The following is a 25,410-nucleotide window of genomic DNA, read 5'->3' as shown; positions in this document are numbered from 1 at the left end:
GGACGTAGCAGAGCATATGGGCCACTGTCAACCGGGCGCCGCGCATTCTAATGTATTTGGTGTAGAAGTTTGACATCTATCTGAAATTCAGTATTGCACTGAGTTAACGAATAGAAGAGATTGACAACAGAAGAAAACGGTACCTCTCACCACATATCCGTGAACCACGTCTTAATTCCTCTTGCAATTAGAGATTAGTCGTATAGGGTCACAAAACCTAGAAAAACTTTATTTTAGTGTCATTACAGAGATTATCAAAAAGTCCTTGAAGCCACACTAATACAAACGTAATAAAGATATTATATATACAACCAGACTGTACGACCAACGGTCTTGTTTCATCGGGCCGGCCCGTGTGGCCGAGCGGTTCTAGGCGCTACAGTCTGGAATAGCGCGACCGCTGCGTCGCAGGTTCGAATCCTGCCTCGGACATGGATGAGTGTGGTGCCCTTAGGTTAGTTAACTTCTGAGGTCATCTGTCCTCTAAAACTTTGGCCACTATGGGACTTAGCTTTAAGTAGTTCTGAGCTATTTGAACCATTTCTTTGATCGGACTACTCTTAATTCACCTACAACACTGATGTAACTTAATCTCAACATACGTCAACCGGTTCCAGCATTTATCTTCATATATGTGATTTCGGCCGTGTAATATGTTACGTCAGCTCTACTTTAACAGGTCATTTTGTGCAGCCCATAGATCAAAAGGTGGTTGCATGGACAATAACCCGTTGTCTTAAAACTGACGTTTAACTTTGACAGCAAATACTATGTAGCTAAACATAAATATTGCTAATATCTGTGAAAAATAATTGCCCTCTAATCGTCTCCAATGCCTTCAGTACTACTCAGCCCCCCCTCTATATTTTTTCCCGTGCCAAGCGCTTAAGGGGAACGCTGCTGAATTTAAGCTGACGATGCTTGAAAGCTGAATTTATGTGCCTTACAAATTGGCCGTTGAAGATGAATGGCTAAAGCTATACGTCCCACAATTGGAAGGAGTCAGGGCTATAAAGCAGGGCCGTTTATCAGAGTTCCTCAGAAATTTTATACGTCTGCCTCTAAGACGGAAATAAATGGCTCTCCCTGAGAGGTACCGTCGTTCTTAAGAGCAATAGTAAGTGCAAGGCCTCACCTTGAATGCACTGTGATGCTGGTAACGCAGTAAAAATGCGAATACACTTTTCATTAACTGAGAGTGTGTCCAGTGACAGACCTCTGAGCATATATTCAGTCAATTGTGGCTACCCAATGATAATACAGAAACTAATGTCACGTTGGTAACAATTGCATTTTCTGGGATAGGGTGATCAAGCAAATATTCCATTGGCACGTCGATGGTGCATTCATTTCTACCGCTGACAGAACTATTTTCTATGTACAGCGAGGGCACAGACGCGCTTTTAGCGCTCACATGAACTGGTGCTTACTGGAAAATGTATTAGTATAGTTTGAATCCTTCGATTCCTACGTGACGAATCGCGTATGTGCCAGGTCTCAACATTTCATCGCAGGAATTGTTAGTGACAATTATATCTGCTTTTGATGTGTTCGAATAGGTAGGTTTTCTTCTTTTAATTCTGTTTCTATCTTATTTCTCAAATTTGGAGTACCATCGTTATTTTACTGTAGTACAAAATGGAGGCGCTAAGGTGGATGGTCAGACAAATGTCACTAAAATTTAGGATGTCCATCGAAGAAGATAAATTAAAAGTGATTGATATCTCAAGTTTACTAAGGCACTGATGATTTGATATCTAACAACACAAGTTTTAGGTATTGGGGATAAGATAAGTGTTTGGAGTTAGAACTTGTATAGCGTGGAAGATGGCTGGAATATAGTCAGCAAGAGTAAGAGACAGTGCAGTTCTGTAGTCAAATCCAAGGTCGCTGGTAATGTAAGACAATACTTCTGGTGGCAGGGGGAAAACTTTTGGGGATTCTGTTCTGGTATCTACGGGAATTGGCTTTGTTGTCTGCAAGGCAAGCATACATCCCAACGCTGGGTCAAATCATCACATACGTCCCTAGGGTAACTTTGTGTGTGTGTGTGTGTGTGTGTGTGTGTGTGTGTGTGTGTGTGTGTGTGTGTGTGTGTGTACTACAGGATGTAACACAATACCCTGGCCATGCACCATGAGCATTACTGTGACCAAAAAATCTGAGAGAAAGTGAATGTCACCTATCCCACCTATCTCCAACATTTCTCTGGACCAACAGGATGTCTTATAGAAGGTGGAAATTCCTCCGGCCTATTCAGTTTCTCTCTAGCTACGTTGCATGAATCTTATCAACCGACGCCTCGTGTTCATAGTGAGAGGAACATATTTGCTGTAAGAAATAATGAATTGATTTGTTGATTACCAACAATGAATTCAGCATTTTGTCTCTGTAGTTCAATTGCACGAGAATCACTAAAGAGTACGAAATTATTAAAGGATAAGGTTCATGTATAAACTATAATAGTGATTTAACAAATTATGTAGTGGATTACCGAGAACAATCTTTTCTTTTGTTCACTTTTTGTTATATTCATTAACAATTTGCTTTCAAAGCTTTCTCTTAATTTATGGTTGATGTAAAAACTAGATGCGATGTTTTCTCCATTATTTGCTTTTCATAGAGAAAATCTTCTGATGAACAAAATTTTTATTGACGTATGAGTTCAAAAACCCAGCGTTGCACGCGTACTTATTTTTTTTTTTTTTTACAAGCTTTTGTTTGGCGATTTCCTTCAGCTTCCGCTCCCTCTTTTGTCCACCTCCACCACACCTCATCCCTCTACTCATCCTACTCAACCGACCTCTCCTCACTCCTCTCTGTACCCATCCACCCTGTCCCTGTCCATCATCGACACACTTTCCTCTCTGTGTATTTACTCCAACCACACCCTGCTCTTTCCCTCCTGCCTCCATCTCTGTGTATCTACTGTTCCTCCCTCTCTCCATCCACTCCATCTCCTCCTCCCCTCTAGTCCCATATCCTTCCTCTCTTGTCAGTTTCTTCCTCCCCTCTCTTCTCCATTTCCCGTTCACATATCTCTATCCATCTCTATCTCTTTCTCTCAATGACTATCTCGTCCTTCCCCCTTGCTGTCTGTTCATCTCTTCATTCTCCTTGTCTCCCTCCCACACGTTATCCCACGCACCCCAAACGGGGCTGGTTGTTCTTACGCAAATGATATTTCTATGCAGATTGTAACTGTTTTGGTTGGCAGGAGAGCCAACACCGTGTTACTACAAGGAGGCCGAAAGACACGCGTTTTAGCTCACGCACGCTGGCGTGAGGTCTGGAACAGGACAAGGAAATTAGAAAAACGAACGTAGCTGGTGGAATACTTAAATTTAATCCGTTAATGAAGAAATTCTAACGTCGGTCTTGGCGGTACATTATTCACAGTATCAATAGCAACTGCCAATGGCGCCTTGCTAGGTCGTAGCAAATGACGTAGCTGAAGGCTATGCTAACCATCGTCTCGGCAAATGAGAGCGTATTTTGTCAGTGAACCATTGCTAGCAAAGTCGGTTGTACAACTGGGGCGAGTGCTAGGAAGTCTCTCTAGACCTGCCGTGTGGCGACGCTCGGTCTGCAATCACTGATAGTGGCAACACGCGGGTCCGACGTATACTAACGGACCGCGGCCGATTTAAAGGCTACCACCTAGCAAGTGTGGTGTCTGGCGGTGACACCACAGTAACAAATGTGTGTACGAAAGTTGATCGAAATTGTTCCATGGCCGCAGAATTGGCATTTTGACCCTGGTTTTTTTCTCACGTAAGCACATGTCAAATATATTGCACAGATATGTAACGTATTTCACGTGTATTTGCACACGTATTTCATCTGTATATCTAGCGAATTTGGCCCTGTACTTTTATTTACATGCAGCTTAATGGTTATGACGTCGTATCTCCTGAACTATGAGAAGTAAAATGATATAATCTTGCAGGTACATCCAGTGGTATACATGCATACTCCCCGCGAAATGTCTTGTGAATGAAGATAACATAAAAGTTATAAGCTACAACTGAAACGTCCCCTAAGTTTCAGGACAGTCACGTATAATTTTTCTGACACACAATATTTTTTAGCGCAACGCAATCTGACTTTTAAAAATCCCTACAAAAGAATCGCCCTGACTAACATTAACCTATACCTTTCACAAATCACCTACCTCACCTCAAATCTTCGTTACTCGCGATACTGCAATACAGCGAGCGCCACTACTGCCAGCTAAATAAAAGATTGAAACTACGGAAGGCACTAACTACTGATAGGCATAGTTAGCAAATGAAAGATTTTGATAGAGAACAAACAATTTATTTACCTTGATAGTGTCCAAAAGTCATAATATATATAGCAGTTCATGACATCCAGTCTTTCTCTCCCCACATCCACCACTGCTGGCGGCTCACCTCCAACTGCGCAACGCTACGCGCTGTTAACAGCCAACTGCCTAACACTACAGTGGCAGACAACAATGCAAGCCAGCCACAGACTGCACACAGCACAGCCAGTGATTTTCATACAGAGCGCTCCGTGGCGTTACCAATAAGAAAACCTAAACAGCCTACTTACATAACGTCATGCATGATGCCGAAGTTTCTCACCCATCTCAGTGTTTGTACCTGTATGAAACAAAGAGAGATGAAGTCACAGTGATATGTTTTTGTAGTCAGCGGGCTGTGTGGATACTGTCTGTGAAGAAGAGCTGCTAATAGAGTTGGGAGCCAAGAAGTAATAAATTTAAACGTTACTCCCACAGTGATTCTTTCGAGGTAGTAAATTATATGTGCAAAAAATTTAGTTGAAAGGAGTCTATTGGTTTAGGAGAAAGTGTGGAACGTACATGGATCCATACACACATGAGTAAAGGCATTAGTATGGATACAGTCAGCTATCAGGACACTTCTATACAGAGATACTATTTACTTACAATGTAAGTACTGAAGAAGAAAAATTTACGTTTCCCGTTTAGTCATTACTTTCAGAATGCTAGTTTTCTACGTACATTTATAACTCTTGTATACAATATTTATATCACACACACACACACACACACACACACACACACACACACAAACCTCTGCTATGCACACCGTACATACATCTATGACAGGTGCTTCATCCAGCTATTCTAAAACACGCACGCATATGATCACGTGAGTGAATTGTGTTTGATTGGGAGAGCCCGATCTCCTCCTCACAGTTGGCGCTTTTGTTATGAGGCCGCAAGAGACCATCTGTTAGCTGTGATGCAGTGTCTCATGGCCTCACGATCGAAATGTTATGGGAAATAGTTTATGTGGCTGTAGGGGTCAGCTCTAACACCAACAAGTACACTCTCCTTGTTATCTTCTATCGTGGTAACCTTTGGGGGCACACGATGCATTCTCTTAGCTTCTCATGGCGCCTGCATCTACATGATAAGCATACATTTTAGAAGCGAACGCTACAGACTGCGATCTATTCATCTCATTTTTTTAAAAGCTGTTATGCCATAATGGATACCTGCGACATATCCAGACGTGTCGGGATGCCACCTAACTACTTCACATGGACTGCAGCTTTTCAGCCAGTAGATGGATGTGTCTGTAACATTGTAATGTAACTTGTGATTAGCGAAATGTAGCTTCGCAAACTTAACGTGAAATTCGTAGATATGACTTCCGTTGCGGTCTATAATACTCATATCGACATAGACAGGTTCTAGAATTGCCCCGAAACCTTAGTCGTCTCCAGAGCCACTAGTCCTTGATTGAAGTTACTGGCCCATGTAAAATTTGGATTGGAGATATGGCGAAAGGGATTATAACACCCCTTTCAACGCAAAATTAAATGAATTTTGTAACGTTTGTTTGTGTAACGTTTTCTATGGTTTTGCCGGAAACGGCAACTTTTCAGAATCTGCTAGTTTCGCTGTTTATATGAATGTACTCCTGTAAGCACCGGGAATGAGGGAGATGCCTTGGGTTTCATCTATAATTTGAGACATTGCTTGAGATTTATATAACGCAGAATGTAGCACTGTTTATTCCCCAGTGTCGTCATCAGCCAAGGGACAGAATCATTGTGGAGGACTAAGCGCTCTGGACACAGAAGCTGCTCACTGTTCACAGCATGCAAAATAGTAGGATATGCCGGGTCTGCCTTCATACTGTATGCTTCAACAGAATTCTAAATCACATGATGGAACTCATCGAATATTACCGTTTCTTTCTCAGACAGCGATCGCAACCCTCCAGTAGGCACGCCATGCAGCAATCTCGTTGGATTGAAGTTGTTTACGTTGAAGTAAAAGATGCAACTCAAATCGTCGGATGGCCCTTACTACCCCTCACTGATTCGCGGGTTATCCGACTTAATGTAACTGTTTATACACTGGCAAAATCGCCGCCAGTCCCACGACTGAAGAAGAACAACATGGCCGCATCGGCCAGGAGTTCGATTCTGTCACGTGTGGTTTTTTTTAACATTCCATGCATCTAAAGCGCTGGCGCGGTGTAATAGAAGACAGATTCCACTGTGCTTGCATAAACCCCGGAATTTCTTAAAAAATATCTGTGGCAGACATACATCGTTGTTCACAGTGCTCTGGTTGATTAGCGTAGATGATCACCTACCTACTATCGATATATATATCCGTCCACGTAACACCAGCGTCATCTGGCGAGTGATGACTGCTTGTCAGATACGCGCATGGTGGACGTAGTATCACTGTGCGCGTTTTCCGTGTGTAGAATGGGTAAGGCGCATGATCTGAGTTTGACCGAGGGCCAATTTCATGGCTCTGCGGCTCGGCAGCAGGATTTCGGAAACTGGATGACTTGTAGGGTGTGCTAGAGCGCCATTGTGAATGTCTGCAACACGTGGTGAAGCCATGGTGAAATCACGTCCAGACATCGCGGTGTTGGGTGGCCACCCATCGTTACGTATGTCAGGTGTCGTAGGCTGGAGAGACTGGTGGAGGAGGACAGGCGGCGAACTGTGGAGGAGGACAGGCGGCGAACTGTGGAGGAAGTAACATCACATTTTAATACTGGGCAGAATACACGTGCGTCTCAACGCACAGTACACCGCATACTCCTAACGACGAGCCTCCGCAGCTAATCACTCACTCACATTCCAAAAGTTAAGACCACGACTACGCCAACTGCGACTGCGACTGAAATTGGGAACGCGAACATTGACTCTGGACATTGGCACAGTAGCCAAGCATTGCTTGGTTTGATGAATCCAGATACGTGCATCATGACGATGGGAGAGCTCGAATCGATTGTTTTCCAGGGAACAGCTCCTGGACACCTGTATTGCGGGACGGAGACACCCTGGCGGCGGTTCGATAACGCACTGGAGAACTTTCATAAGGGCATCTGTGGATCCAGTGGTGCATGTGCAAGGCACCATGACCGCCAAGGAGTACCTTACACTGCTTGCAAACCAGAATGTTCGTTAAATAAAGTCGGAAGACTGCCAAAAACGTAGGGTGAAGTTCACGACGTTGTAGCCTCTCACGGAAATGCGTGAGACGTGGCTGGGCAATATTCTTTGGATGGACCAAGCACTTTGGTTTGCACAGTGACGTTAATGTACAGAAATTTGTCAGATGGGTTTCTACTCAACCACATGTTGTGCAGTAATATCCTCTGCACTTAGCTTACGTACCTGCGTGGCAGTGTTTGAGGAACTCCTTCATTCTCCATCAGTTTTTCTTCGAGGACACAGTACCTCGCAGGCCTGTTAGGTGTAATGTGACATCTTCACGTGATAAGGATCTCCTTGTGCAACACTTATTGCGTTTTTACAAACATAGAATCTTGTCCAACCAGCATTTCCATTCCAGCTGGGGCAAAACTGCATGTTGCTATGCAGAAGACAGATGACGCGGCCGTTACCGAATCAACCCTGAGTACAATGTCTGTATGCGTCGCCTTCCAGGCGACCCAACCGAAATCCATGTGACTTCGGCTCGTAGGTATGTATGACGGATACATAATATATGCCGACTCTGGTTCATCTAAAGGATAGTATACGACGACATATCGCTGTGATTACACTGGCCATGTTACGAGCAACTGTCAACTATGACAATTCGGGAGTCAGCATCTTGTAACATGTGATTCACCTTATGAGAAAGGATTTTTGTATAGATATCGACCGCGTGTACCTGAATGATGGCAAATCAGACTTACACCCACTCTGTAATATCAATGATCCGTCAAGTAAGCCCAAAATGCAATTACACGTCAAGATGGACCAAAAGCAACACTGAAGATGCTACCAATTTGATAATACGGTCGCTAGCCTAATTAGGCATTAACTGAGTTTCTTCCCTATACAGGTTGGTGTATATTCATGCTAAACAACATGTAGTAACACTGCATAATATAGTAGAATTTTAGAACCAGAAAGTCTATTGAACTGATAGTTCCACGTTCTGCACTCATATGGAAAAACCACGAATACATAACATTACACTATAATGTATACTACAAAACTTTGTACTGTCAATTGATCTGATTACAATTGCTTAATTAGGTCACGCTAGAAATAGCACTTTCGAGCCACACACAAAATGTCAATTTTGATTAAGATAAAACTTTGGTTTGACCAGCAAAAGTTAAAGTCAATGTAAAAGTCAAAATTTATCGAAGTAGAACACTTCAGAATTCAAATGAATAAAAAGGGGGGCGGAAACTGTTATGATCACTGTATTAAAAAATTTATTACTGAATTTATTATGCGTTCAAGATTTCCAGTATATGAGGTACTACCTTTGTTTTCTTATTTACTGTTCATTTAAAAACCTTTATATCTGTCTCGAAATAATTGAACTTCATTACTATATGAATATTAAAGTATCTTCCAACTTCGTTAGACCTTCGTTATTCATTTACTGGTTCATTAACAAAACAGTTCATTAAACACCATTCCAGCATAGCTAGGTCTGCAAGTAATTATTATTAACACAAAATTTAATTTTTCATTTCGGGCCACTCGGATTGCACAACATTTGGAAAGGATCCTGTCTAGGTTAGTTGTGAGGATAATGAAATGAGGAGAAAGTTCTGGTAAAATTTAGGTTAGTATTGAACAGTTCACTCTATGGTCCATACGAATACAGTACTAAAAGTTTCGACCTGCTTGTATCGATGCGGCGGTTGGCGGGCGGCGAGATGGCGAGGCACAGAGCACACATACAACCACAGCTATGGCTCTTGACGTATCGGCACTTTAATTCTTCTTAGCGTCGCAATATTTTTCCATTTAGTGCCTATGGAAATTTTTCATGCTGTGTGGGCGTTGGAACAGCATACCCGAGGCTCAGTGAAACTACGTCTTCCAGGAGAGCCTCCTCGCTCCAGAAGGTGTTGCTCAGACCAATGCCAAACTCCAAATACTACTGCTGAGCCCGTTGTGCCGTGCAGTGCCCGCGTGCATTTCCCCGCGCTCGCCTGCCATCCACCTTTTACCGCTCCCTGACAGACCGGGTATTCACCCGAGGTTTTGCATTCAACATATCCTAACACATTGCCTACGTATGAACCAGACGCACAGTTACAATTTTAAACATTTTACAACAGTTTCAACATTTGTTACATTTCAATTCTATTACAGTATTACTCGACATTTGACATAAACATTAATATTCACATTGAAACTTGTCTACAGTTTTCTTAACACAATGGCATGAAACAAAAAAAAGAAATGAAATCAGAACATCAATTACACAAGTGTATCAAACAATCAGAAGAAAATAAATTATTTGTATGTACAATAGTACAGCGTCAACGACAAACTGTTCTGGAGACAGAATCTGCCAATAACGTTGTGTCATTCTGCACGAAGTACATACACGCAGAGTCGCATTATTTCCTGCAGCATCGGCGTAAGAATTTTTCTCACGACCCAACTTCCATTTTTAGAGGCGTAGCAACGTGTACAGAAAATAGTTTGAAACATTCTTATTAGAGATTGTGTGTGTGTGTTTACTCTCGCAATGAAAAGATAATTTCACACACACACACACACACACACACACACACACACACACACACACACACACACACACTTACTTCGTCTTCACAAAAAACACAAATGCAGGAACACTGAACTCTTCTGTCTAACTCTAAGAAAGATCTGTTTACATGAACGTAGGCTACCCTGAACACATATTTTGGAAAACAACTACGTCCATCTCATTGTTAAATTTGATGAACTGGAAGTTTGCTCTTGAAGGTCTCACTCATTTACATGAACATCTATTACCATACATAGAAATCGTCTTCACGCTAAAGATGGTGGGACTACGGTGTGTGATCATCTACATCTGTCACAGATGACTTGAAAATTTGGCTTTCAAGCCTTAAGTGACCTTTTTCCCGCAATATGATATTTTTGTGCTAATGACTACGATTCTCAGTCCCCAGAAACAGTATGACATACTTCAACCTGTTCATCCACATATACATACATCCAGTAGCATTCCTCTTGCCCCTGCAGCATCATCATACAGTCATCTTGACGCGACATGTTGCAGCCGTCTGTCTAACGATGATATTAAGGTTAGAATGCTGTTTCACAAGCCTCACCAGTTGCGGTGAGGTGCATGGGTAACAGGAGAACCCTCTTGAAGCACCCGTTAAGTGGAAGACGACATGTCGGACAGTGAATAAAGTATCCACCCAACATCATACTGGTAAGTGCGTCAATGTTTGTATCGGTCTCTCTCATTCCTATAGTTTATCCCGAAATATGGATCCCGCTGTATTTCATGATTTTGCAGGTTTTATTTATTCTAAATCAGTATGTAGGTACAGTAGTAAAAAAATGTAAGGGCACGACGTCGTGTGTGTCTCATGACTGTGCATCTTGTGGACTTTTTTCTGTGTGTTACCGTATTTTAAATTATTGTATAATATATTTGGGCAAATGATAAGGCGGTTCCTACTTTCTACCCCAGAAAACGTGTGTAAAACCACCTAAAAACAACAGTCAGGGTGGCCGAAGTACCAGGCTAACCCACCTCGCAGATTCTGTTCGGAACTGCCGCATCTAGTCATGGGAAGAAACGATTGAAAACAATTGATTAAGTCGGTTGTAGTCTGGACTATTCTTTTATTCTTTTGAGTGAAATCAATCGACACTTCAGTCTGTGCGAGCAACAGTACGAAGACAATCGACTCAGTTAGTTGTAGTTTTGTGAATCAATTGCATTCTTGAATAAATTTTGTACAGTAAAACGGCGGAATTTATTAAAGTACCCTGCAATCATTACTTAGACTTCATAGCCAGTATCAACTGCATGCGGAACTGCAGATTAACATTTGCATGTCATACAATACAAAGAAGAGAAAGAAGACGACTTTAGTGTTTGAAAATATTGCTTGCATGCTACAATACATCTGTCCTGTCTACCTAACGTATCATTGTCGAGGAAACGTTTTTCTGGCCTTACAGATCTGTTGTATTACGGGATATCAGTACGTATCACTGATATATAAGAGTTAATATGGCTGACATTGTTGTACAGTGAATAAGACACAGTGCGGGATTTTGACTGACTCTACAGTGCTGTGATATGCATTCATCACATTAGTGCATGAACTGACGTTAACGTGAAAGCTTTATCACACAATGGAGTCACTGTGTGAAGTGGTATAACGAGTGTGTAATACAACGACAAGTTCAGCACTCGGCCAAATAAATATTCACCTTCCCTTGCCTGGTAATGGTTCTCGTAATCCAAATATGTCTCAGTCAATATACAATGTAATACTCCGTATTCCGAGTATAAATGTGAACATTTTTTTATGTACTACAAAATCTGACCTCAAAAATGTTCGCCTAGATGCGGTATTATAAAAACGTAATTCGCTGATTTCTGGAAAGCTTTATTCATCCTCTCTCGCCGCAGTTGCACTCAACTGCCATTCCCAACTACTGGATTCGAAAGACATGTATATCTTGGGACCAGTTTCAGTCCCACCCCACATTATCCTTACATATTCAACTTCCACATTCAACCACACTTCTGAACTTTGCTCGCGACCTGTGAGTGCACCGCCGGCCGGAGTGGCCGAGCGGTTCTAGGCGCTTCAGCCTGGAACCGCGCGAGCGGTACGGTCGCAGGTTCGAATCGTGCCTCGGGCATGGATGTGTGTGATGTCCTTAGGTCTGTTCGGTTTAATTAGTTCTAAGTCTATGGGACTGATGACCTCGGCTGGCTCTGAACACTATGGGACTTAACATCTATCACTGCACCATCATCATGAGAATGATGCCGTGGAGTAAAGGTGATACTGTTGATAAATGAAAATAACTCACAATTAAAATATAGTCACTGATGAATGTAATATAAAATCACAAAACGAAATGTAAAAATGATGATGTTCCACCTATATGTTTTTCTACAAAAATTTGCCTATTGTCATTCGTGTTTATGCGAAAATCGTATATGTCTTCTAACAACGTGTTTTTTACAAAATCATGTTATCTTTAAAAATATGGTTAAAATATACAAAAGTACCTGTAAGCAACCTGACTGAAGAGCGATTATAGTTCGCTATCAGTCTACTCTAGTTGGGGGGGGGGGGGGGGGGGGTAGAGGGGAAAGGTGATTAACGGGAGATGGTATGTCATTACGCTGATTTATATATTTGACCATATACTTGAATTTTATCGACATATGAATAATATTAGTGTTTGTGTTATATTAGAACAAATAATCCCTCGGTCACAAATATTAAGTCAAAATTGACCAGGTTTGGACGCTACTATGAGCGTCGTCATCAGGATTAGACTAACTGTTCTAAAACATATTGGGTATATAATACATTAATACAATTAGTCTAATTCTGAAGACGACGCTCACAGTAGCGTCGAAACTGTCAGAATTATATTAGAACAAATAAGCCCTCGTTCACAAATATCAAGTCAAAATTGAACAAGCTGCTAAGGGTCAGTGACCTGGTCGAAGTTTTCGTGTTTGTGTGATCCCACAACTTCTAGCATATGAAGGTCTGAACGAAACGTACCTAAACCATATCCTGGAAAATTACATGTATTTAAATAAATATAAATGATATCTTGCTACATAAATCAGGTGGAGATCTGAAACAAGAAATTATTTCTATATTTATTTTCGAAGGGAAAATCAGTAATTGGATTATTGATGCGTTTCAATCTCGTGAAACCAGTCTAAGGGCGCAACCGAAATGAAACAGCCGACACCGTGTTGTATTTTCGCATACTGCCTGCATGATTCATATTTACATTTCTAGTTTAAAAGTTGTAGTTTTTCTGTCGTTCTTTTGCCTGCAACAACTGCTAGTGTTTCATCCCACTGAAGTATCCACTCATTCTGCCGACTGAAAGTGGACTGCAGTACACTATGTGATCAGAAGTATTCGGACACCCCCAAAAACATACGTTTTTCTGTTAGGTTCATTGCGCTGCCACCTACTGCCAGGTACCCTATATCAGCGTCCTCAGTTGTCATTAGACGTCGCGAGAGAGCAGAATGCAGCTCCGCGGAACTCACGGACTTCGAACTTGGTCAGGTGATTGGTTGTCACTAGCGTCATACGTCTGTACGTGAGATTTCCACACTCTTAAACATCGTGAAGGGACAAGTTCAGCACAAAAGCTACCGGCCGTCCTCGTCTGTTGACTGAAAGAGATTGGTTCCCTTATCCCTCGAACCAACCAAACTACAAAGTCATCAGTCCCTTGTTCTAGGAGCAATCAAGGCTCAGGGTAAAACGACTCTCAAAGGAAAAGCGGGAAAATAAATGCGAAACCACACCTAAAAAGAAAACGTAGAATCTAAAAACGGGGAAATCATACACCATAAGGAGAAGTAGAAGAAGGTATTAAAACCATAGAGCAGGTGGTCTGAGCTGGCTGATCACAACATATCGTGATGTCCACCCCAAAGCGCAAGGCGAGATGAACACTTGTAGGGAAGAGACGAACCCAAACAAATGCAAGCAAAGGGCGACAGAGTTAAATTGGAGGGAGGGTGTAGGCCACAGAGAGAAGTCCAAACACCCACCTTTAGATGGTACGTTAAAAAACCCCATCATAAATAAAACTTAAAACAAAACCTGCCGTAGAGACCTTGTCACCCAACACCGAAGGTAGGGTGCTGGGAAGGTTAAAAGTCCACCAGAGAGCAGCTAAATTTGGGCAGTCAAGGAGGATGTGCACGACAATCAGAATGGAGGCACAGCAACACCAATGTGGTTCCTCGCAATGGAGGAGGTAGCCATGTGTTTGCCGGCTCTAAATTGGCCAGGTTCCATGTGAGTGGCTCACATGGACGACCACCATACATTCACCGTTCCCTTGATAGCATGAAGTTTATGTGGTGTACTCAGAGTGTGGCATTCAGTGTCCCACATCGCGAAAACTTTGAGGCAGAAGACAGCTCGCTAACCGGTCTCAAGTGGGCCAATCTCCAGAGATGGTTTACTGGTAGCCAGTTTGGCCAGGTGGTACGCAAATTCATTGCCAGGTATCCTGAAATGGCCTGCAGTCCAAATGAAGGTCACTGAGCGTCCACAGCTGCGGAGGGCATAAAGAGACTCCTGGATGAACATTACCAGAGCATGCCTAGGGAAGCACTGGTTGAGAGCATGTAGGCTGCTTAAGGAGTCACTACATATGACGAAGGACTCACCAGAGCAGGAGCGGACATGATCAAAACCGCGATAGATGGCAACCAACTCTGAGAAATAATCTACACTGTTGGATCACTGGCTGACTGCAACACTACAGTCCTCAAACTGGCCAAGAACGATAAAATGCTGACAGAGAGGCAGAACTGAGCCTTTGGGGCCTTGCAATAGTTCCAGACAAAGCAACGATCGAGGTATGGACCATAGAGGTGTACGGAAGTGAGCCTGAAGGAAAAGTGGTAAGGGAGAAGCACTGCATTCATGAAGTGACCAGAAACGGTTGGCGAAGGGAACTAGAGCTCTAGGCCGCCACTGCAGTGATGGATCGCCGTGTTACAAACTATACTGCCCACATACATAATTTGCGAGTAATAGCTGCCGCTGGAGCCACAATGGAGGAACGCCAGCTTCCACAAGTTGGCCGTTCACGGAGCTACATTGGAAGGCACCTGTCGCAAGGCGAACTCCACAATGGTGGGCAGGATCTAGTAGACTCAGTGTACAGGGGGCTACTGAACCATATACCAAGCTTCTGTAATCAATACGGGATTGTACGAGGGCTTGGTACAGCTGCCGCAGTGTACAACGATCAGCACCCCAGTTGGTGTGGCTCAGGCATCAGATAAGATTAAGGTGTCGCTAGCACTTGTCCTTAAGCTGATGAAGATGGAGAAGCCAACTTAAACAGGCATCGAAGACCAGTCCCAGATAGCGGTAAGTCTCCACAACATCTAGTAGTTTGTCATTGAGGTAAAGTTCTTGATAGGCGTGGACGGTACGACGACGACAAAAGTACATCACGCAAGTTTTGGTGGCCAAAAACTAAAAGTTGTGAGTGAGGGCCCACGATTATGCCTTCCATATACCTCCAGGCTACCACGTTCAGCTGCAACAGCAGAAGAGGAGCAGAACTAAATACAAAAATCGTCAGCATATAGGAGAGGAGATACTGACGATCCTACTGCTAATGCAACACCATTGATGGCAATTAAAAAGAGTGGGACACTCAGGACAGAGCCCTGCAGGACCCCACTATTTTGTATATGGGGTGCACTATGGGAAGCACGGATGTGAACTCTGAAACTGTGGTGCGATAAAAGGTTCTGTATAATAATGGGAAGAGACCCCACTAATGAAAAGTAGCGATGATGTGATTTCGCGAAGTGGTATCGTTCGCCTTCGTGAAATCGAAAAAGACAGCAATGAGGTGTTGCCGCCGCGAAAGGCTGATCGAATGGCAGACTCCAGGTACACAAAGTTGTCAGTGGTGGAGCGTCCTTGGCTTCTTGAGACTCGGGACCTTCTGGTTCCATCCCAGGGCGGTTTTCGCCAACACAACCACCAGCTCATCACACGTTCACAAGCAACTGGCACAGAACTTTGTTGAGACTGATGGGATGATAGCTGTCAACATCTAGTAGCTTCTTCCCAGCTTTCAGCACTGGAATGGTGAAATTTTCCCGCCATTGTGATGGGAATTCGTCATCGCTCTAAATGCGGTTGAAGACAGCCAGGAGATTGCATTGGGAGTCCACTGATACACGTTTCAGCATTTGCAAATGGATGCCATCTGTGCCACGGGGTGTGTCACGACAGTTCTAAAGGGCACTAAGGAAATACCACTCACTGAAGGGAGCATTGTAAGGCTCAGGGTGGCGTGGAGTGAAAGAGAGGTGTTGTTGCTCCACCCTCTCTTTGAGGATACGGAAGGTGGGGGTGGCAATTCACCGATGCAGAGATGCGAGCATAATGCCCAGCAAGATGATCAGCAATAACGTTGGGATCGGCGGATATTGCTCCATTTCTGGATATTACAGGTACACCTGCTGGGTTCTGATAGCCATAAAGTCATCAGAACTAGGAACAGGAACCTCACCCTCTCAGATATGGACCAACGATAGAGACATAGCGTTCCAAACACTCCTGCTTCCTTCGTTTGATGAGGGGAACCTGCGCTCAAAGCCGTTTTAAGGCAATAAGGTTCTGCAGGGAAGGGTGCACTTCTGGCGTTTGAGGGCCCACCTATGATCTCTAATGGCTGCAGCAATTATAGGTGACCATCAAGGCACTGACTTCCGCCAGGGGCAACCGGAAGAACGAGAGATTGGTGATTCAGCTGTGGTAACAATTGTATAATTGTATAACTGATGACATGGATCGCTTCATCTATGGTGTCATGCAACGATATTCGGGAAAGTGAAAGTGTTCCCGTCAGCTTCGGGTAGAACCCACCTTGGTAGACGTCGAGATGAGGGATGCTGTGGTATGGATAGGAACTGTGGAAAGTGGTCACTACCACACAAGTCGTCATGTACTCTCCACTGGATGGGTGGGGAAGGCCAGGACTGAAAACCGAGAGATCAACGGCCGAATATCTGCCATGTGCCACACTGAAATATGTGGGGGCTCCTGTATTTAGGATGCAAAAGTCGACACAACTGAGAAGGTCGTCAACATCTTATCTATGGCTGTGGTGTCACCGCCAGACACCACACTTGCTAGGTGGTAGCCTTTAAATCGGCCGCGGTCCGTTAGTATACGTCGGACCCGCGTGTCGCCACTGTCAGTGATTGCAGACCGAGCGCCGCCACACGGCAGGTCTAGGGAGACTTCCTAGCACTCGCCCCAGTTGTACAGCCGACTTTGCTAGCGATGGTTCACTGACAAATTACGCTCTCATTTGCCGAGACGATAGTTAGCATAGCCTTCAGCTACGTCATTTGCTACGACCTAGCAAGGCGCCATTATCATTTGCTATTTATCTTGTGATTCATGTACCGTCAGACCGATGTTTACCAATTATGGATTTAAGTTAAGTATTCCAGAAGCTACGTACTATTTTTGCTACTAGAAGACCTTGACCTGTTTCAGACCTCACGCCAGCCTGCGTGAGTTTAAACGCGTGCCTTTCGGCTTCCTCTCATAGTGGCTTGGCTGTCTTGCCAAGTCACAACAATGGCCATCAACCTTGGCGCCACACCACAGAGGGTTAAGGGCATTAAAATCAACTAGGAAGAAGAAAGGTGGGGTGAGTTGCGAAATGAGAGCAGCCAAAACGTGGGTTGGTGCTTTACCATCTGTTATTTCTACATCCCTCCAGATGGTGATTTTCTGTGTTGTCCCCACCCTGACAGCCACAGCTTCTAGAGGTGTTCGTCTGAAGGGGCACAGGTTCACTATAGACAGTCAGGTGCTGTATGTATTTTTGTCCTTACTTCTGTCACTAGCAACAGTTTTTGTAGTACCCCTGGTTGCCATGAATGACAGGGCTCCACATTGCGGGAAACCATGTCTCTTGGACGACAGGTGTACTGCATAACAGTTGATGTAACTCAGCCAGATGGGAGAAAAAAACGCGGCAGTTCCACTGGAGAATGACGCTGTTTGGGGTGGCAGGGAGGTACGAAGGACGCAAATTAGGACTCAGCATCACCCGTTGAGTGACACCTCAGATGCCATGTACTGGATGTGAACTGTGAGAGCTAGACCCTCAAGGGAGGCCAGAATCTCCACCTCGTTTTCAGTTGCAAAGCCGTGGGGGACTGCTGGTGTAGGAGGCACTGGAGGCACTAATTTCTTGGCGGACTTTTTCTTTGAAATTCTGCCCTCTCGCCACTCCTTAGGGGCTTGCTGGAAAGGCTTCTCAGAAGTAGCTTCAGGGACAGAGGAAGACTAAAGTGCCACTAGCTGCTGGTCGAAGGGCTTCACAAACCACTGACTGGTGTCCACGGCGGGGACTGAGGCAAGATGGGTCCCTTGGGATGCTACCTTCCAATGACGAGCCGGAGGAGACTGCCCCACAAAATGCCGGGGATATCAGTCCCCTCCCACAGCCAGAGAAGCAACAATGTTCCCGAAGTAGACGCTCTGGGAGCAACAGAAGAAGATATGCCCCAAAGGGTGCTGCCTACTATTCTTAAGAGTGAGATGGTGGTTCTTATGAATGTTGCCTAGCAGAGGTGATTGTCACACAGCATAGATGATAAAGAGTGCATCCTGCAGAAGATCCATGGCAGAGAGTGGTTCCTACTAATACGGCATGGCAGTTTTTTCGTCCTACGAAACTCTCATAGGACAGAGTGCTTCCTACGAATGTTTCGTGGCAGAGGGTGCTTCTTACCCGTTTCATGTGTGACAGAGCGCTTCCACACAATGTTGCATACCCGACAGAGCTTGGATGCTTCGAGATATCCATTAAAATAATTACTTACTCACATTCAAGTATTTTGGTATCTATTAAAAAGAAACTACCACTTTATCTTGTTCTCTGCTAACATTGTGTAACGTCCCCTTCTACCACGCACCAATTAATCGTTGTCAATCAAACCATCCACATTCATTCACTTTGGAAAAGAATCTGATCTGATTTTCTCGTAACATATGCGGCGACAGCTAGACGACGCCAAAGTATTTTCTAGCGCGTTTATTCTTTGAAATAACAGAATGCATATATGCATTCTACATGGTTGTTAGAGTGGTAACTAGGACAGCTTCTGGAGTAGGGATTGAGGGATTGACGTATTTCTGAGATATATATATATATATATATATATATTCTGATTTTCTTCTCGCTAAATCGAGCGAATTAACTTGTGGGCCACTAGCGGTTTGTTTGAATAGAAAGAGAGTGTAAACGGAAAATAATTAAGACGTGGAATCACTGGAGATATGGACATGTAATGGAGATGGATTTAATACACAGTTTCCTTCATAACTAAGGTTTGTGACTTTTTGTTCCGGAGTGAATGAACGAATGAGTTTTTTCTGAACCATTTGATGATCACATTGGCCCTGTAATTAGTGGGGAAGTTTCAGTTTTGTCGAAGAGAGCCTGCAATCACTGAGTCTGTGTTAAATCGTCCAAAAAGGCTTCGTACACATCTGGAATTCGCAATCTTTCGTAAAAGGAACAAATTGTCCACACGATTGATTCTCCCGACTGAATACAGTGTTTAACAGTAATAATAAATGTAAAGATCTTTTACAGCAAGCCAGCCGCTGATTACCAAGACGAAGGACTCCACCAAAGATCCTATTTGGCTGATTTCACGTAATAAAATATTATACTAATGGAGGATTATTAATATTATCTCTATTTTCATTCGCTCTCTCTCTTTCTCTCCTTTATCTATCTACAGTTTTTATTATAACTTTTCGCCTGTCGCATCACGGATCAGCCAAGACACGGGAGGCCCTTACATTACTTTATAGATTTGTGTGTGAAGGTGAAAGGGTCTTAAAGACAACAGATACACGTCTATACAGACAAGACATTACACAAAGTTAGCGGCTTACTGCATTCATCATCTATTCATAGAGGAAAAGACAACTTAATATTATTAGCTTGTTAAAATGGCCAATCCGTGACAGAGAACAAAATTATTTTAGGAACGTCTAAAAACGTGTCCTGTTTCGTGTCAACTACGACGAGCTAACCTAACTGACGATTGGAAAAGAGAGGAAAGACTCGCGGGTGATATAACTGGATCTACAAATAAATCCGAAAGACAGGACGCTGGGCGCAGAGAAAATGCCAAATCTACATTTTTATTAATTTAGCTTGCTAGTATAGTTGAAGTATACGCTTTTCTTTTGGTGTTATTGGATTTTTCAACATTGATTAATTCTGTTCATGTTAGATGTACACTCCTGGAAATGGAAAAAAGAACACATTGACACCGGTGTGTCAGACCCACCATACTTGCTCCGGACACTGCGAGAGGGCTGTACAAGCAATGATCACACGCACGGCACAGCGGACACACCAGGAACCGCGGTGTTGGCCGTCGAATGGCGCTAGCTGCGCAGCATTTGTGCACCGCCGCCGTCAGTGTCAGCCAGTTTGCCGTGGCACACGGAGCTCCATCGCAGTCTTTAACACTGGTAGCATGCCGCGACAGCGTGGACGTGAACCGTATGTGCAGTTGACGGACTTTGAGCGAGGGCGTATAGTGGGCATGCGGGAGGCCGGGTGGACGTACCGCCGAATTGCTCAACACGTGGGGCGTGAGGTCTCCACAGTACATCGATGTTGTCGCCAGTGGTCGGCGGAAGGTGCACGTGCCCGTCGACCTGGGACCGGACCGCAGCGACGCACGGATGCACGCCAAGACCGTAGGATCCTACGCAGTGCCGTAGGGGACCGCATCGCCACTTCCCAGCAAATTCGGGACACTGCTGCTCCTGGGGTATCGGCGAGGACCATTCGCAACCGTCTCCATGAAGCTGGGCTACGGTCCCGCACACCGTTAGGCCGTCTTCCGCTCACGCCCCAACATCGTGCAGCCCGCCTCCAGTGGTGTCGCGACAGGCGTGAATGGAGGGACGAATGGAGACGTGTCGTCTTCAGCGATGAGAGTCGCTTTTGCCTTGGTGCCAATGATGGTCGTATGCGTGTTTGGCGCCGTGCAGGTGAGCGCCACAATCAGGACTGCATACGACCGAGGCACACAGGGCCAACACCCGGCATCATGGTGTGGGGAGCGATCTCCTACACTGGCCGTACACCACTGGTGATCGTCGAGGGGACACTGAATAGTGCACGGTACATCCAAACCGTCATCGAACCCACCGTTCTACCATTCCTAGACCGGCAAGGGAACTTGCTGTTCCAACAGGACAATGCACGTCCGCATGTATCCCGTGCCACCCAACGTGCTCTAGAAGGTGTAAGTCAACTACCCTGGCCAGCAAGATCTCCGGATCTGTCCCCCATTGAGCATGTTTGGACTGGATGAAGCGTCGTCTCACGCGGTCTGCACGTCCAGCACGAACGCTGGTCCAACTGAGGCGCCAGGTGGAAATGGCATGGCAAGCCGTTCCACAGGACTACACCCAGCATCTCTACGATCGTCTCCATGGGAGAATAGCAGCCTGCATTGCTGCGAAAGGTGGATATACACTGTACTAGTGCCGACATTGTGCATGCTCTGTTGCCTGTGTCTATGTGCCTGTGGTTCTGTCAGTGTGATCATGTGATGTATCTGACCCCAGGAATGTGTCAATAAAGTTTCCCCTTCCTGGGACAATGAATTCACGGTGTTCTTATTTCAATTTCCAGGAGTGTATTTTCATTGACCAGTCCCAGTTGCATGTATCTGTATATGTACATTAAGAAGGTAGACACAGAAGTACTTTTGTGTGAACGGAGTTACATATAGTGACAGTAGAAGGAAGTTACATATAGTGGCTGTAGAACATTTATATGGTTTTAACTAGGGCTATGTTTAGGATGAGACAAGCAGAGCAAAGCATCACGCAACAGCTTTCAGCTGTTAGCACTGATAATAATGATGTAGTAAGAAGTGTTGTAGGACCGATTGCTACAGATAGCGGAATAGAACGCCCTGTAGACACGGCTGGAGGTGTAACAGTAAGTACACAGCAGGGATTAGATCCATTGGTAATTATCATGAGACAGATGCAGATGATAACCGAGAGCATGAATACTTTGAAAACCGATATTAACGCGAAATTAGCCTCAGTTACTGAAGGGCAAAATGATTTGAATACGAAATTGGCCTCAGTTACTGAAGGGCAAAATGATTTGAATACGAAATTAGCCTCAGTTACTGAAGGGCAGGAAAATTTGAAAACCGATATTAAAGCACAATTAGTGACAGTCACTCAAACACAAGAAGAAATGAAATTAGTCCAGACTGAGATTAAGCAGCAGTTACAAGACAGTTTTTCCGAATTAGAGCAGCGGATAGAGGCGAAGACTAAGGAACTCAAAAATCCGGCCGAAAAGACGGAACGAAAATGAACTGCACAAATAGAATTGGTGAAAGTACAATGTGAGGAATCTACTCACCGCGTACGTGTCGAAATGAAGGAGTATGTGGCTATTAAGATGGATACTGTACGGGAACAAGTGGAAATGGTTCCGCAATTAATACAAAAGCAAGACGCCATGTCATGTGCAATTGCGCAACTTCCTGAATTGGCACGTACACAGGCTAACCTAAAGGAAAGCGTTGAACATCTGACAGAGCGTCAAGAAGTTATAGACCACCAAATTAACGTATTAACGGGTAAATTATCCGAAATCACATTAGAAAACAAAAGGCTAATGTGTGAAAACGTTGAGCAAAATGTTAAGGCAGCATTCCAGAGTTTATCTGGCAAACAGGAAGAGAATTTGTTTGCGAAAGGACTTGAGGAGGTGCGACACCAGTTAGGTGCTGATTTGGAGCATTGGAAACAAACGATAGAAGAGTCGATACGCGTTTCACAACAAGGCTCAGAACAAATGAATACAGGGCAGCAGCAGAAGTTGGCAGCGACTATACAGCCAGTTACTACTCATTCGCACACAATACCGACTTGTGTAAGTAATTCAAACATTAAATTGCCACAAGCTGGCTGTTCGCGTGAAGTCTTATCTAACGGAGATTACGAAAGCCTTTGCCATGCCGAATAAAAAATGATAAAGCATCGGCAATTCCAGATTTTTAACCCTCAAAAAAGGGGGATCCATCCAATTGTTTTTATTCGAAGTTTCAGAGGCGTGTTACCCAGAAATTGGTCGGAGTGGCAGAAGATCAGTTTTGTTACAGGATATATACAAGGTTCGGGGGCAATCTGGGCCTCGGACATGACTTCCGTTTGCTCGACATATGACGATTTTCAGAAGGCGTTTTTAGCAAAGTTCTGGTCATAAGGGGTACAGGAGCGCCTAAGGCAGGAGGTGCTCTACCCAAACCTTTCTCCTTTTCGAAAGGAAGCCTTAGAAAGTATTTCGAAAAATATATAAATAAAACAAGATACTGGGACAGACCTATGCCTTTGCCAGACATAATAAACATACCTAAGGCGAGACTACCAACTAGCATCCGGAATCAATTGATTTATGGCAACGACAAAGACTTGGAGTCGTTCCTCACGACGTTAGACCATATAGATATTATCGAAGAGAACAACCAGAAAGCCCGTAATAACAGATTCCAATATAGGGAGATAGAACCTCCGCCAAACGGTAGGCAAGGTGGAAGTATGTGTTATGCCAATGGCGATCAATCGACACTTAGAAGGAATGAACAGAGATCGTTAAGTAATGGAGAAACCCCTAAAAATCTCAATAGTAATCCCGGCAATGGTCTTGCGAGGGGCTATGCAAGGAACAAAAGGAACGGGAAAAGATACAATCCCGTGGGGAGGAACGAAAGAAATTTCAGACCCCAAGCCTGGAATAATAACGATAATAGGAAGTGGAATCAACCGGGAGGAATGAATTCAAATAGCCAACATCAGTGGGGACGGACATCTACGAATCAACCGGTAATTACCGAAGTGACGGATGATGTCAACCAGCAGACAAATCAAAATCCAACAAACTTGTAAGGACCCACTCGTGCGCCGGAGGAGCGGTCAACAATTGGTTGAGGGGCAACAGGATATGTGTACCCATGTTAACGTATAATGATGGACGATTACTGGTAGATGAACTGACCGAGGACTTAGAACCACAAGATGAGGATAAGGAACAGGTGGCAGTAGCCGAAGTGCAAGTCATTATGGAGACCGTACCCATAGTGGCGGTTTTAGACACAGCTGCAACCACAAATGTTATTTCGGAGGCACTATTCAACAGGATCAGAAATATGAGTACCAATTTTTCCAGTTCAAAATTGCAGAATAATAGGCGCCGTTGGGGCTCGATCGGCTAATGTAAAGGTGCAGTCACTACTTGGTGTGGAAGTCGGAAATGTAGCAATATTAAGCACATTCCTTGTTGTGAAAAATTTGGTGGTAGATTGCATTATCGGAGTCGACAGCCTACGTCAATACGGATGCAGAATAGATTTTAAAACAGGAAAAATTTGGTTGAATGTTAATAAACAAGAAATTGAGTTGGAGTTGTTGAGAAAAAAAAGCCTTACAAGAAAATATAATTGTGGGATCAGTGTGCAAGTAATCAGGACGGCCCAAAATTCGAAAGAGCACGTAATTAATGAGTTCCAAGTCAAAGAAGATTTCGGTCAATTAGTGTTTGAAAAGTTAAATGAATCCGACTGCATTATCGAAGATCAGAAGAAGCAGCTCAATGAATTATTAGGAACGTATGAAAACGTTTTTGATGAAAGGCCAGGAGTTATTAAGGGATACATATGCCGTCTCTACGTTAAGCCGCACGAAACGTATTGTAGAACTTTCTATCCTGTTCCCTGGAGGTTAAAGGCTCAAGTTCAAAAGGAAATAGATCGCATGTTGAAAAGGGGTTTGATCGAACCCTCTACAAGCCCATACTGCTCCCCATTGTTAGTCGTGCCAAAAGCAAATGGGACAGTTAGACTGGTACTCGATGCCAGAGAAATAAATAAAATCATAATTCCAGTGAGAACACATCCGGAAAACATAGACGAACTTATACAACGGTTCCAGGATGTTCAATATTTGACGAGCATTAATTTGCGGAGCTCTTATTGGCAAGTCAAGCTGGATGAGTCATCAAGGAAGTATACGGCTTTCATTTATTCCGGAAGAAGTTACGAAATTACTGTAGTTCCTTTCGGACTCAACATTAGTGCCGGAATCTTTATAGCAGCTCTAGATTATGCACTAGGCCCAGAACTCAGAAGCAGAATAACAGTGTTTGTTGATGATTTGCTTATTGCATCGAAAACTTGGGAGGAGCATATTACCTTACTGAACCAAGTGTTGGACGTGTTCAAAACCATGGGAATAACTGCTAACCTACAGAAATCCCATTTTGCAGTAAACAGAATCA

At 43.9% G+C, this 25,410-nt stretch overlaps 1 protein-coding gene across 1 annotated transcript in view; it reads right to left on the bottom strand.

The window, feature by feature from the left end:
- Nucleotides 1-10,533, bottom strand: part of LOC126458659 (aspartate and glycine-rich protein-like) — a 56,542-nt gene extending 46,009 nt beyond the window's left edge. The window contains exon 1 of the mRNA XM_050095814.1: nt 10,447-10,533. Coding sequence (XP_049951771.1) covers nt 10,447-10,533 — 87 coding nt within the window. The remainder of the gene's footprint in view (nt 1-10,446) is intronic.
- Between the last annotated feature and the right edge of the window lie 14,877 nt (nt 10,534-25,410).

Source organism: Schistocerca serialis, chromosome 1 (genome assembly GCF_023864345.2).
Source record: "Schistocerca serialis cubense isolate TAMUIC-IGC-003099 chromosome 1, iqSchSeri2.2, whole genome shotgun sequence".
In the NCBI taxonomy this organism is placed as follows: Eukaryota; Metazoa; Arthropoda; class Insecta; order Orthoptera; family Acrididae; genus Schistocerca; species Schistocerca serialis.
The sequence above is the reverse complement of the archived record's forward strand: the minus strand, read 5'-3'. Positions and strand labels throughout refer to the sequence as shown.